Genomic DNA, 14,663 nt, shown 5'->3' on the forward strand with positions numbered 1-14,663 from the left:
CCCTTTTAAGGTGGAACAGAAATATCCTAACAGAGAGGTGGTCCTTGAGAGGTTTTACCACTGTCTCCTTCAAGCAGGCAGGAACCACCCCCTCTTGCAAGGAGACATTAATCCCCTCCCTGGCCCAGCCAGCTGTCCCCTGCCTGCTACTTTTTATCAGCCAAGAGGGGCAAGGGTCCAGAGCACAAGTGGTCACTCTGTCCAGCCCAAGCGCTGCTCCACATCCTCCGGCCTTATTAAGTGAAACTCACCCAACACAACCAGACTAGACAGTGCCTGAGATTCATCTGCTGTAAAAGCAGAGTCAGGATTCCGGTGGATGCAAGCAATTTCATGCTCAAAATGCTTTGCAAACAAGTCACAGTGAGCTGCCATCATTTCTGTCACCTCCTTCGAGCCAGAGAGTAAAAGGCTCTGCACTATCCAGAAAAACCTCTGCTGGATGACCCAGGGAAGATGTAATGGAGGCAGCAAAGTATGCCTTCTTGCCGTGCCTTCACTGCCACTAGGTAGACTCGAGGATGAGCCCTCACCAGTGTAGTCAGATGCAGTTAGTGGGTTCTATTCGCCTGTCTTATTTTTAGCCTTTAACATGATTAGCACCAGGGATCTCATTAGCATTACACTAGCAGGGCACTCGGGACACGGGTGGCACTGTGGTCTAAACCACTGAGCCTCTTGGGCTTGCTGATCGGAAGGTTGGCGGTTCGAATCCCTGCGATGGGGTGAGCTCCCGTTGCTCAGTTCCAGCTCCTGCCAACCTAGCAGTTTGAAAGCACGCCTAAAAGTGCAAGTAGATAAATAGGTACTGCTCCGCTGGGGAAGGTCCACGGTGTTTCCATGCGCTGCTCTGGTTTCGGTGTTCCATTACACCAGAATGCTGGCCACATGACCCGGAAAAACTGTCTGCGGACAAACGCCGGCTCCCTCGGCCTGTAGAGCAAGATGAGCACCACAACCTCAGAGTCATCTGCGACTGGACTTAACTGTCAGGGGTTCTTTACCTTTATAGCAGGGCATTCACAGATGTAATAAACAGCAGCATGTGAATAAGTAAATATCTTACAATCAACACAAGGCCCTTTTGAATTTCCAGAACAACATAAAGTAGACAGGGCTTGGCTTTCGCATCACCATCACTCAGTCTCCACCCCCATCCTACTCCCCCGTTAATTATTTTTTTTCTTTTCATTTTATGTTTATGAGGATTTGAAAATAATTTAATTCTTTCCTATCTGGTTTGGCCTATCTTTACCAGCTGGTAAATAGGAAACGTTCGCTGTCGGAAGCCAATCCTCTGCAGAGTGTAAACAGATGGAATCAATATAAAGTGACAAGTTAGACTGTGCTACTGAGAATATGGAGCCAAAACTAAGAGCATAACAGTCTCAGTACTTATTTTGTTCCAATTCATTTGGTGCTGAATAGCACTTCATGTGTGCACAGCTGTGCCCTTCCATGGTGTGTGTGTGTGTGTGTGTGTGTGTGTGTGTGCATGCACACATTTGGGGGGGAATCTTTATTTCACTGTTGATGGGGACAATTCCAAGGGAAAAAACTTTTAATTAAAGATTTTGTACAAAGTGGCCTAGACGTAGAATATAAGGGATAATGAGGCATAGATGTATTTATTGCTCAGAAACATCATTTCTTTTTCTTTTTCACGTACTTAACAATAGAAAAACATCAACCTCGGTCCTTTGCATGGGGTTGAAAGCCCTTCAGATTAAAGTATGCTTGCTGCCGATCACTCGCCTTGTAAGAGCAGTCCTCTTGTGTGAATGCTGCTTGTGCATAGTGGGGAATCACACTAGAAGCGCAGGGTGTTCCTAGATCTACAGAAAAAATGGGGCTGTCTTGGTGTAGGGAGAGAGGGTTCCATGTGTCTTCTCTATGCATGACTTGAGGAAACCCACTTTTTGCATTGGATTGACAGCATTCTTGGTTAATATTGACTTGACAAAGTCCTGGCATGTAGCAAGAAGTGATCTGTTATTTGCTGTTTCAGTGAGGAAGAGCTTCACTGGACTCACAGAGCATTCTCTACCCAATAGAAAAGCATTGGGCAGGCCTGGCACAAATGGATTTCTCTATTTGTGCCTCATAGCACCAGACTCTGCTTTGCCAATGAATGGCCCCTGGATGCCCTGAGTCTAGTTCTATTTAATTGCAAACATTCATTCATTCTTTTATGGAACTTTATGAACTTCAAAAAAGCACTTCCTATCCCTAATCCTAATATATAGATAAAATCAGCATAATTTAAAAGCAAGTGTACATAACTGAATTATGTGTCTGGATAGGTTTGCTGTTATAAAGTTTTTAGTAGGCATCTAAAATATTATAATCAAGGTGTCGAATGTCAATGGAATAATAGTTGATGTATGGAATCTGTGAACTAGCCAGGGATCCATAGGGGCTCCTGTGGAATAATCATGGGTGACTTTAAGCCACAGAAGTTGTAGGCATCTGCATGCACAAGAATTCTTTCCCCCCGCCTTCCCTGATGTGTGAAGACATGGGTTTTTAACTCTTCTTCCAGAAAGGTTTTTCTTTAAGTAACAGGCACGTTCATTTGCTCATGTCCAGTATCCTTTATTAGGCATAGCAAACCGCACATTATCAAACAGACACCGTATACAAATTGTGCAAAATACGAGCTCAATTTGCTCATGTCTTTAAGACATAGATGTGACTTCAGGTTGCAGATCGTTCTTTCAAACAACCAGCCCCTGAATGTACCTGTGAAATGTTGGATGGCATGGCATATTTAAGCAAGGATTTTACTTGCAAACAGAGTGAGATTGAAATAGAAATTGTATGTAAAGATAAGTATAACCACATCTTATGTTTTGGATAGGCTCTTCTCAGTATATTGCTAAAATTCCCAGACCCAGCTTTGTTCAGGTAGAAAAAGAAAAAAGGAATGCAAATTTCAAAGATTTCATCTTTAGTACAGTTTTGTTTTGTTGCTGTTTTTATTATTATTAAAAAAAACCATGACACCCCCTTTCCCTCTTTCGTAGAAAGTATGTTCATTCTGCCCAATGCTGAATACTAATAAATTGCCAATATTTAGTACAACTAACCACATCTTTAAAATATGCTGAGCCCCCCTCCCCTGACCATCTTAACACGTTTCATTTTCAGCATATATCTAGGTTTCAATAGCTGAACAAAAGTATCGTTTATGTACTGCTCAACAGCAATGAATATGGTTTGAAATGAATCTATACTTTTGAAAGTGATTTTTGACTTTCCCAAATATCATTTAGAGAGAACATTACCTTCATAACATCTGATAAAGGCAAAGTGTCTTTTCTCATATTTGAGAGTGAAATTTGAAAAACCGTGGTATGCAGTTTGAGGTGTGTGTGTGTGTGTGTGGAGGTGCATTTTCTGAAAGAGAAAAAAAATGATAGCACACTTCTCCATCACCTGAACCACAGCTTCTGTCGCTAACCATTTGCTTCTTATTTTAACACGAATTCTTTGAAAACGCTGAATAGATTTCCAAAAAGCTGAAACGCTTTATAAAGACATGTAGACTTTTTGACTACAATCAAAATGGGCAGATACAGCGTCACGAGCTGAGAAGAATTATCGAGGTCAACTGCTTCAAGATGACGGATTGTGAGTATGATAAGTAAGTAAAGAACAAGTTAAGGATTCCTGGGAAGCCATTGCGGGGAAACTATTTTAAGGCTGCAGTACAGAACTAAACTTGCAGCGGGTTGATCACATTTTCCTTTCTACGCTATTAGTGATAATTAGGGACTAGACCATGGAAGCTCATCATGAGGCCTTAATGGGGCAGTGTCCCCCCCCCTTCACACTCTCCCATTCGCCAGACCCTCAATGCAAGGCACAAGTCACTTGGTGAAGTCCCTTGCATTGTGCTGCTTAAAGTCCCTTTTAATCCATTTCTGCCTCCTGCTGGCTGCTTCACGGGCATCTTGGGCAGGAGTCAGCAAACTTTTTCAGCAGGGGGCCGGTCCACTGTCCCTCAGACCTTGTGGAGGGCCGAACTATATATTTTTTTGGGGGTGGGAGAAGAATAAATTCCTATGCCCCACAAATAACCCAGAGATGTATTTTAAATAAAAGGACACATTCTACTCATGTAAAAACACGCTGATTCCCGGACCGTCCGCAGACCGGATTGAGAAGGTGATTGGGCTGGATCCGGCCTCTGGGCCTTAGCTTGCCTACCCATGATCTTTGGCCTCTCTCCTTCTGGGGTCTGCATACTGCACATATTAAACAAAACCCCACTTTGTTCTCCTCTGTGTAATAGACTCTCCAAGGCAGGGGTTGTGTGAATATTGCTCAGAATCCCTTCAGCCAGTCAGTGACAGCATTTCAGGTGGAACGCTCTACAAAGATCACGAAATGCTGTGACCCCTGTGGCTTAATGCCATGAGTGCCTGGCAGTGAACGAGTCTAAGAGATGTCTCAAGAGCAAGCAGCCGTGACCATGGCAGAGCAGCTCAGCCCATTGGGCTTCACTGAGGGAGGGAGAGGGTTACACTGACTTGTTATGAAGCTTGTGCATGGTAGCAAGAGTGGAAACCAGAATGGAACGAGAGAGGCTCCACTGCCCTCCTTGGGAGATTAGCAACCAAACCTAATAATCACATATGCTGGCTAGTTAGCTTGAGAAAGGGCTAATACCACAGACAGTATTGCTGATAAACATATATTCAGACCATAGAAATACAGTTAGAATCATAGAATCATAGAGTTAGAAGAGACTACAAGGGCCATCGAGTCCAACCCCCTGCCAAGCAGGAAACACCATCAGAGCACTCCTGACATATGGTTGTCAAGCCTCTGCTTAAAGACCTCCAAAGAAGGAGACTCCACCACACTCCTTGGCAGCAAATTCCACTGTCGAACAGCTCTCACTGTCAGGAGGTTCTTCCTAATGTTTAGGTGGAATCTTCTTTCTTGTAGTTTGGAACCATTGCTCCGTGTCCGCTTCTCTGGAGCAGCAGAAAACAACCTTTCTCCCTCCTCTATGTGACATCCTTTTATATATTTGAACATGGCTATCATATCACCTCTTAACCTCCTCTTCTCCAGGCTAAACATGCCCAGCTCCCTTAGCCGTTCCTCATAAGGCATCATTTCCAGGCCTTTGACCATTTTGGTTGCCCTCCTCTGGACACGTTCCAGTTTGTCAGTGTCCTTCTTGAACTGTGGTGCCCAGAACTGGACACAGAACTGGACACAGTTGGTAGAGAGGGCTCTGTGTGATGTCATTTCCCCTGGAGAGGAAGGAGCATATAGTACTTCCTGTTCCTCTCTCTCTTCCTTTGACCAATGTTGGATGTAGACATGCCTCCACTTGCTCCAGCTTTAGGTCCATGCCAGAAGCTATATTTATGCTGTAAATATAAGTATTTTGACTGCATATTTTTTACTGCTGCCACTGCTGTGAATTAATGCAAGATTCAAAGTTATAATCGGCATAAGAAGAGGGAAGCCAGCTTCCTTCATTAGTTGGACTTGCTCAAAACAAGGTTTTGCAACCTAATTCCTATGCTTTTGATTCTGCTGCCAAGGATGGGATTTTGAAACTCTCTTCAATCCCCACGCATGAGCTCCTGGAGGGAGAAATTGCAACTGATCTATTTTCTCCTACCCATTAAAACCCATCCCACACCCCCATTGATTGTTAGTAAACTCTCCTTGAGTCACCATGGCAGACTGGGAATGCAACATTCAGGCCCTTGTTGTTGTAACTTCTGCTTCCCTGGGTGGAGCCAGGCTGTTTTGGGCCTTAGGCAAGGCTATCTACTTGCGACCCAAGCAAAACACGTGTCTTGTAGGAAAAAAAGAGAAACACAAAACTTGAAACTGCTAAATTTATTTTAAATTGCCTTTTCCTTTACAAAATGTTCCCAACAATTTCTTCAGGTCAAGCCCTGATGTTTGGGCACGTTCAGCTGATAATACTTCCCAAGCCAACTAGTCTCTTTTGCAACGTTGTTGAGTGTATGTAAGCTTTTACAAGTTTGCGCTTTGAGAAACTGTGTTCACCGCTTGCCACTGGCTTGGGAAGAAGTGTGAGAAGGATCCTTAGAGCATCAGAAACATTCAGCACATTATGCAAGAGTTTTTGTTGTAGTATGAAAAGAAGCCTTCCTTATAGCTGCATAGACTTTGGAAGTCTTTGAGCTATTGCTATAAGTTCACATCACAGATCTTCAGCATCAATATATTTGTTTCTATTGTTCAGCAATTATTTTTCCAAATATTCATATGTCTTAAGTAAATCTTCAGTAGATTTTTTGTTGTCACTGTATATGCCATAGAGGAAGACAAAGAAGGAATTATATTGTGGTAGCTTTTGGAATTCCTCTTCAACAGATTGTATGGCCATGTCTACGTAAGTCAGCTTGTTGGAAACCTACTTTGATAGACCTGATTTAAGTTTCTAAATGATCAGTATTCCTCTCATGGGAAGACAGAATTGCTCCAATGTTCTTCCAGTCTTTTGAACCTGCTTTTTGTAGTGTTGGTGCACCATTTTTTAAAAATTTTTTGCCAAAGACCTACAGCAAAAACCAGAAGCCACATCTTTTGAGGTTGACTGTATCAACCACTGATGGCACACTTCTTCACCATTTGCTAGTCTCCTCTTGTAGCGTATAAGAGAAAATATTCCGGTCTTTGGGAAACTCATGTGATACAACCTGCTGTGGTCCATGTTGCATTATAAAATGTCACAAATTATCTCTGCAATAGTTAGGCCAGTTAGCAGGGTCTCTGTAATTCAGGTCAGGCACAATACCATCTTCTTTTGCAGATGTTGCAGTACTTTCACTTTTCTTGACATCCTCTTTTTCCTCGGTGTGTTTTCCAGAAATATCTCCAATTTGTCAAACTTCTATCTTAGAGTTTATATCGTTCTCAGTAGGAGCACACATTCAACTCCCTCAGTGCTGGTTTCAACAAGTATATAGTCATATTTTTGTTCTTCAATTGCTTTCTGTGCACAAAGGTATTTCAAGAAGAACCTCTCTTGCTTTGCTTGCTCCTTCGCTTTTTCTGCCTATCATTTGCAGTACTGAGCTCCAGCCATGTCTCACTAGAAAAATGAATAGATTTTTTAGCTAAAATTAAGATGTGACTGAAAGATAAAAAATTAAGTGTATTTTCACTTTGTACATGTGTGTAATACAACATCAGTCAACTTGATGGTCTATCTATTACATATATACATAAAAACAATTCTAATGTATGGATTACTTCAAAAATGATAACATTCTTCAAAACATAAAGCAAAAGTAAAACATTATCAGAAACTTAGAAAATATAACACAAATAATCTGTTTAAAACTGTGGCCCTCCAAGATCAGTACTGGGCCCTAAGTGACTGCCTAGTTGGCCTAACACAACTGCGTTGGCCCTGATCCCCTCTCCCCTCCCCAAAGAATATTGGAAACTAGTTTGTTAAGAATTCTGACAGGTGCAATTATGTGAGGATGAAAGTATAATTCCTAGGACTCTTTGGGAGAACTCGTGTACTTTAAATGTGTGTTTGTAGTACTTTAAATATATAGCGTTGCAGAAGGGGAGAGGGAAATCAGTGGCTGCCATTTTCAAAGTACAAGAATAAGCAAAACTGAATTCTGCAAACAGTACATTTTGCAAAATGGGTAGAGCTGCATGGTTCTGTTTTGCTTAATTTATTCTGCAGGGTTGTTTTTGCTGTTGCTGCTGCTGCTGCTGTTTGCTGTTGTCGTTGCTGTTGTTGTTGTTATTATGATGATGATGTCAGGTGAAGACCCAAGCACCAGGAATCTTCTTCAGGCACCCTGCAGGCATTGGCCACCTACTTAGGGCTAGTCTCTTGCTGCTCCTTTTCCGTTTTGTTTTTAATGAAAGCTCTGTTCTTCTCCCAGTACCGCATTTGATGCTTTCCTGGCCCTGCAATCCTGAGGAACTTCAGCTATGCACACAGTCTTGCCTAAGAAGATGCTGGAGGGTTTGGATGGTTAGATTGTTTGCATGTGGTGTTGGCTTGCTGTTGTTGTCACAATCACTCAGAGAGACAGCCGGGGGAAAGTGGGGAGTTTCAAATGGTCTGATGGTGTTACTGGAGGTGCGGCCTGCACATGATTGTGAAGGAGGGGAGTTTTACATTGAAGAAGAGACAGGATCAGGTTTGGGTCCTGAGGGATATGTGTATAGTATAAAAACTTTAGGCAGTATTATGGGCTATGGTGAACAAGGCTGATAAAGTGGTCCTGTGGTTGTAGAATAAATAATATATTCTTATTATTATATTAGAGTGGAGTGTAGAACTCCCACCTCCTGTGTACAGTGGAACCTTGGTTTAAGAACAGCTTAGTTTATGAACAACTTGGATTAAGAACGCTGCAAAAGTAGATGCCTTGGTCTGTGAACTTTGCCTTAGAATAAGAACATGTTTCGCTACCTGTTGAGTGTGTTCCATTTGTAAATTGAGTCCCCTGCTCCTATGGGAAAGCACGCCTTGGTTTAAGAACGCTTTGGTTTAAGAACAGACTTCCGGAACGGATTAAGTTCGTAAACCAAGCTACCACTGTACTAGTGTTCTGTTTGCCATGAAGGATGTTTTGTTTACACAAGGGCAGAGCACTTGGAAGTGGCATATTCTGTCTGTCTGAATTGGCACAGCCCATTCTACTGCCTCATTCCCACTTCATGCTTCCACAGGTGTAAATCCAGGCTCAGGTATGGAATGAGTGAGGGTAGATTTCTAGGAGGAGTCCAAAAATGTCTCTACGTTTGTAGAATGAAAGTTTAATTTATATGCTGGTTGTGCTTTCGAGTAAGTAGTTATTTGAGCCGGATCTATTCTCCTGGAGTTCGGAATGACTTTCATTTGGGAGGTCCACGGAGATTTAATAAGCTGCAGTTGCAGAAACACTGAGTTGGATACAAGCCTACAGGAAAAATGAAAGAAATTAGATGGACAATTTATTTGTTTTCCTTTGCTCTAAATATTTTATATCTCTCATTACCACCAACCTCAAAACCAATTTTAGTCCATCTTTACTAGCTGATTTTGCTTGTTTGATGTGCCTCTTTTTGTCTATGCTTGGGATGTTCTCCAGAATTTGATCAGAACAAAATAGCCCAGTTTTATAATTTGGTACGTGAAATTACAGAACAGAAGCAACACTTTTCTAAAGCAGGCCAGTGGAAAACAACAAAACGTGGCTTTATTTGACAATAAATCTTGTGCTTGGCATTGCATGCTGGGATGTGATAAATTTGTTTGAATGTCACTACATCAACAGTAGTGAGTACCATCATAAAAAAGATCACAAATTTTTATTTAGAGCATTTAAAGCTGAATAAAAATGATGAAATTTATTCTCTGGAGATGTGTAACATTTATGTATGAAACAACAAACGATTCATCTTTGGCGGATGGGAGTTCGTTTGGAATTATGCGCATGGAACCTGCAAGGGGCAGAGGAGGAAGCTTTTCAGCAGAACCTTCTCAGCTTTCTCTCCTGAAGTCACCCTTTTGATTAAAGGGGCTCAGGGCAACCCCTTTATTCTATATTACTTTTGAATCCAGGCCTTTTTCGATGGCTCCGGCTCAGAGGCTTTACAGTAGGGAGAAGATGGGTGGTAGTGTAGGATGATCATTCCTTCTAGCAGCAAACTTGGGTTTAGTTCCTTTCAGTTGAGAAATAAACTCCCTGGGTACCCAGAATTACATATAATTGTTCTTTACAAAGTTCTGTTTTTCCTTTTAATTTACAACAACCACCATTGAAGGAAAATGAGAGGTGGGGGCAGGTCTAAAGAAATCAGAAGTCAGGAAGGGCGTAATTCCCCTTCTCATCTTCATATGATTACTGTGAAGGGACTGTGCAGCTTCCCCCAGCCCTTATGCTGCATGAGTCTAAGGATTAAGTATATGACTAAGAGCAATTGAAACACTGAATGTTTGTACGTTAGTTAAAAACAATGGAAGGTTGGGGGGGGGGGTGAGGCAATGGACCTACTCAAGCCCCTGACAATGTATAGTAAATGTCCAGGACTGGGAGGGCTGTAGTCCCCAAGGGTTAAAAAATTCTCACTGTACAACGCACTGTATTTTATATGTCTGTAAAATGAAGAGGAACAAAATATGCCCTGTATCCCCTTGCTGAAGTTCACATCACTGCACTTAGAAGTGGTGGAATGGCAGTGCTCGCCTGACATGTGAACGGTCCTGTTACTGACTGGGTGGGAGAGATTGGTGCTGTGCAGATACCCCGGCAGGAGTACTGGATTAGCTCCGCCAATGCATTTGCACTGCTCCAACCTCACTGTCACCTCGCCTATTGAGAATTGCCCATTGAAACCAATGGAGATAGGTTACACGTGTGTGCACACCCCACTGCCACAAAGCCACAAATGCGGAAAAATCTCCCAGTGGAGGAAACCCCCAAAGCAGTCCCATGGGACTGAGCATGAAATGCTGGCTGACTGTTGGGGAGCGAGAGAAAAGGGAAACTGTGATGGGGTAGAGGGAGAGAATGGAATGGTCAGGACCTTGACCAGAAGCTGCCCCACCCCCCTGGGCAGCTGTTTTTGTGGGACCCCATTTGTCAAAAGTGCAGTCTAGGTACTGCTACAAAATGAGCCACCAAGGGAAAGGGTTGAGTGACAGCACAGCGGAGGGCCATTGCAGCTAAACAAATAGTTTCTGAGAGAAAACTGAATGTACAATTTAAAGATAAAATTTTATTCAATTCTTATTTTTAGACATATATTTAAATAAGTGTAAATATTTCATGTTTGTTCTCCCGTATATTACTCTGGATGGTTCACATTTAGAATTTTTTGTCTTGTCTTTGTCTTTAGGTTGTGGAATCGCTACTGTGTGTCTCGAACAAATACGCTGAGTTACAAAGAGTTTTTGCAGTTTCTTGGCATAAACTTGGACAAAAAAAAGAAAAAAGCGACAGAAAGCGAAGATTCAGGTAGGCATTTTTAGGTGAATAGGGGCACAACCTTCTCCCCCATTCATGCTTTCAGGAAGATGAGATTAATATCTGAAATATAAGCAGCTATGGTATTTGGAATAATGAAGCTGTACAACATGCTCTATACATTTGGATAAAGCTCTGACAAGAAGAACAGTCCTTCAAACCAGTGGAATTAATGTTTTCAGCACATGTACACATTGGTGTGCATTCCATGGTCTGTGACCCTGAGTCCCTTCTGAGTTTTCCAAGAATTATGGCCATCCCAGTGGGATCTACCACTTTCCATCCCCAAACTGAGGTCCCCTTATCAGCGGCGTAGCGTGGGTTCTCAGCACCCGAGGCAAGGCAAGTAATTTGCGCCCCCTAACCCCTAAGCTGCCGCCACTTCCAGCTTCTTCTTGCTGCTGCCTGGTCTGGTCTGGTGTGGTTCTCTCCCGCGCTCTGCGCTGGGCGGCCGCTGCACTGTCCCTCCTCCAGATAGTCCCTCGCTCTCTCTCCGCACCGCACGCCTGGCACCCACCCCCTCCACAGTGGGTGGCAACCCGGTGGCTCGGCTCGGATTCGCACAGCCAGCACTGCACAGAGAGAGAGTGAGTGAGCCAGGTAGGGGCAGAGAGCTGCGGGTGCGAGCGCGCCCCCCCAGATGTTGCGCCCTGTGCGGCCGGGCCCCCCTGCACCCCCCACGCTATGCCACTGCCCCTCATCACTAAGGTTGCAAACCTGTATCTAGCTGTCACCAATTCAGACTACAGGCTGGGATCTCATATTTCTTCTACCTACAGAAGAAAATGTATTACACATAGAAAACCAACAGTTAGGAAGAATGCTCAGCTCAGTGTATCTCTGACACCTGGTTCTCCATGTGGAATGGACTTTTTTCTATAAAGCAGCATTTAGTCATGAAAACCTACTAAAACAGTCTGAAATGCTACAGTCCCTTCCCAGGTTTCCCACCTCAGTGGGAACTCCGGCCCCCTGCTTCACATGCACTTTGTGAAAACCATTTCTGAAAAACAAATCATTAATGTGTTTCATTTTATTATGCAGAATATTGCGGTCATTGGTATATATACAATACAGCTCCTTATGAGCACAGAATTAGTCAAAATACCTGCAACCAAAAAGCAGCTTCTTCCACTGTAAGCAGGGGCACAACAAATTTATGTATTTTCATGAGCATGTGTTTCAGTAGCCTCAGGGCTTAGTTTGTGCTTGCAAGAGGAAACCTGTTTTGAGAACCAGTGTTTAGTACTTGGGCCTGTGAGGATAGAATGTTTCTGGCCATATGCACTGCTGAGTGACCATGAACCAACCTTGCATCCTGACTGGGTTCATTGAAGATCGGGGGCTTTCATTAGTAGCAATAATAGTAGCAGCAGCAATAAAACTATATCGGCCATTTCACATACAATCAACAATTTTACAACTACCCTGCAGTGCTGGCCAGTTTTTATTATTATACAGCATACTGGAGTGCCAACCTGAATATAATATTGTGGGGCCCAAGCAAGCCCAGCCCTACATAATTTATCACATGACACAGTGTGCACACACACCATTTGAATGGGAATGCCCATCAACTTTGTGGGGGCCCACCCCCTCAAATATTTCATTGTGGGGGCCAAAGCCCCCATGGCCCCTACAAGCTGGCTCCTATTACAGCACGTGAGAGGGACGGGGGCTGATAATACACTGTAGTTTAAAAGCCACCTCAGTGACTGTGGCACTATTTCCTCTTGATAACAAAAAACCCATACTGATTGCCCTTCTGAAAGGGATGTTTGACTCAAAACGTGTTGGCCATAAGCTGACAAAATTGTGTGCACCTGTGTGGTTTCCTCTTCTCATCATTTTTTGAGGTGATATTTCAGGCAGAGAGCTGCCAGCCCGTGCTTCTAGCTTCTTTGAACTCTGCCATGTCTCATTTTTAGGAATTAAGCACCGTGCAGCCCCAGTTTTCAAAACTACAGTTGTAAAATGATTGTTACAAAACATATTCTACTGGGGAGAAAGGGAAGCAGATGCAGATGGAACCAAGTTGGAAGGAAATAGCGGGTGCTAAGGGGAATGAGATTGATGCTTTAAGGTAGCTTGCAGAAATGGGCCAGATCCTCAAGGAAATGAGCACTTTCATTTCACTCCCACTGAAGTGGCTGAGCACTCAGAATACCTTGTGAGAGACTCTCTAGAGGCTGTAGCATTTAATGCTGTATTCCAGTCTTGCCAGCCCCCAAACTAATGGATAATCATGACACTGAAATGTAACGGGGGGGGGGGGGAGTTCTCTTATTTTTCTTTTCCTTTAAAAATTATCTTTGGGGAACTTCCACGCAATTCTCTAAAATTGTGGAAGAAAAACATTTCCGTTTTTAGAAGCCAAGATCTCCTCCAAACTGCTACTTAAACTTCAGAACAGTATTAAATATTTTATTAGTTCCACTGACGTTTTGAACATGGATGACAGCAATAGCATTTTCCCATGCTAGTGCTGTAATATACACAAATATATTATGAGAGAAATGCAACATTGATCTTTTTTGGCATCATGCAAGGTTATGCAATTAAACCGTAGTCTTTACTAATACAAATCAAGGTCAGTGTAGAGAAGGTTGAATAAAGAGAGCTTCTCATGATGTAGTTTAACTGAATTTTAAAATATAGTATGGAAGTTTAATCCTTCTCTTGGTTTTGTCCATGGGAAGAAATCAGCAGCAGGTCTCTCTGCCCCTCCTCCCCTCCTGCCCCTTATAGTACTGTTTGCTTGCAGGGTATGCCTAGATTTTGTATGAAGATTAGGTGAAACTACTTTGCATAAATTGCTGGGAGCCTTCTAGCTACTTCTGTTCTCTTCACTCGCACAGTATTTTGGATTTTCATAGAAAAGTAAGAAAAACATTTATAGTCTTTGCTACGGCTAAACTCCTTTCTTTTTCTAAGGTTTGATTTTCATAATACAACTGGCATGTTCGTTAAGGGAGGGAATTTTGTGCAAATAGCATGGAAATAGAAAGTGTTCCTCTGTTTTGATCCACGTCATGGGTGCTAGTTAGAGATCAGAACTTTGCCTGTGGGACTTGAGGAGTGTCTGCCCCGGGCTGCACGCTTCACCCCTAAACCCTGGACAAGCAGCACCTCTTTGGGACTTGAAGTATAACTGCTAGGAGGTCTGACCTCCTTGGACTCTGACAATAGATCTCTGGTTCTTTTTGTGTTTCCTGGGGCGGATTGAAGTGGAGCCTCCAGAGCAGGGATGTCATAGAATTCTGCTCAAAGTAAATGCAGATACAGAGATTCCCTCTGTCCGTGTGTTTGCTCAGTGTTCAGAAAAGGAAGTCCCTGAAGTGCATTTGTTCACAGTGGGGTTTTCAAACCAGTAGATGACATGTAATTAATGATGTACTTTTTGACATGTCACAGTTGGGTTGATGTTATCATGTGACTCAATAGATATTTAGAACCCTGTGGGGTGATGGCTAATTGATGGGCTGTTAGCTGCTTCATTTACATTGGAAGTGAACAAACAGGAAAGTGAATAACTGTGAAAAACAGAAGGTGTTTGTTTTTGGTTGATTGGGGGACTGCAAAGGTGTGAGAAAGTAATTGTTGCTTTTCCTATTTCTGAAGCATTGTTTGTTGTCAGAGGCAGCCTATATGCCAGTGGAATGCATCACTCATTAT

The 14,663-nt window shown here is 42.8% G+C and overlaps 1 protein-coding gene across 3 annotated transcripts in view; it reads left to right on the forward strand.

Moving 5' to 3' along the window:
- The window catches only part of EFCAB6 (EF-hand calcium binding domain 6), a 107,726-nt gene that overhangs the window by 17,291 nt on the left and 75,772 nt on the right, over positions 1-14,663 (forward strand). For all 3 annotated transcript variants that reach the window (XR_014564189.1, XM_083738715.1, XM_083738716.1), the window contains exons 6-7: positions 3,510-3,646; positions 10,861-10,979. Coding sequence is in view for 2 of the 3 variants with exons in the window: in XM_083738715.1 (XP_083594841.1) it covers positions 3,510-3,646; positions 10,861-10,979 (256 nt within the window). In the remaining variant the exon portion in view is untranslated. The remainder of the gene's footprint in view (positions 1-3,509; positions 3,647-10,860; positions 10,980-14,663) is intronic.

Source organism: Podarcis gaigeae, assembly GCF_964106915.1.
Source record: "Podarcis gaigeae genome assembly, chromosome: 5".
NCBI lineage: Eukaryota > Metazoa > Chordata > Lepidosauria > Squamata > Lacertidae > Podarcis > Podarcis gaigeae.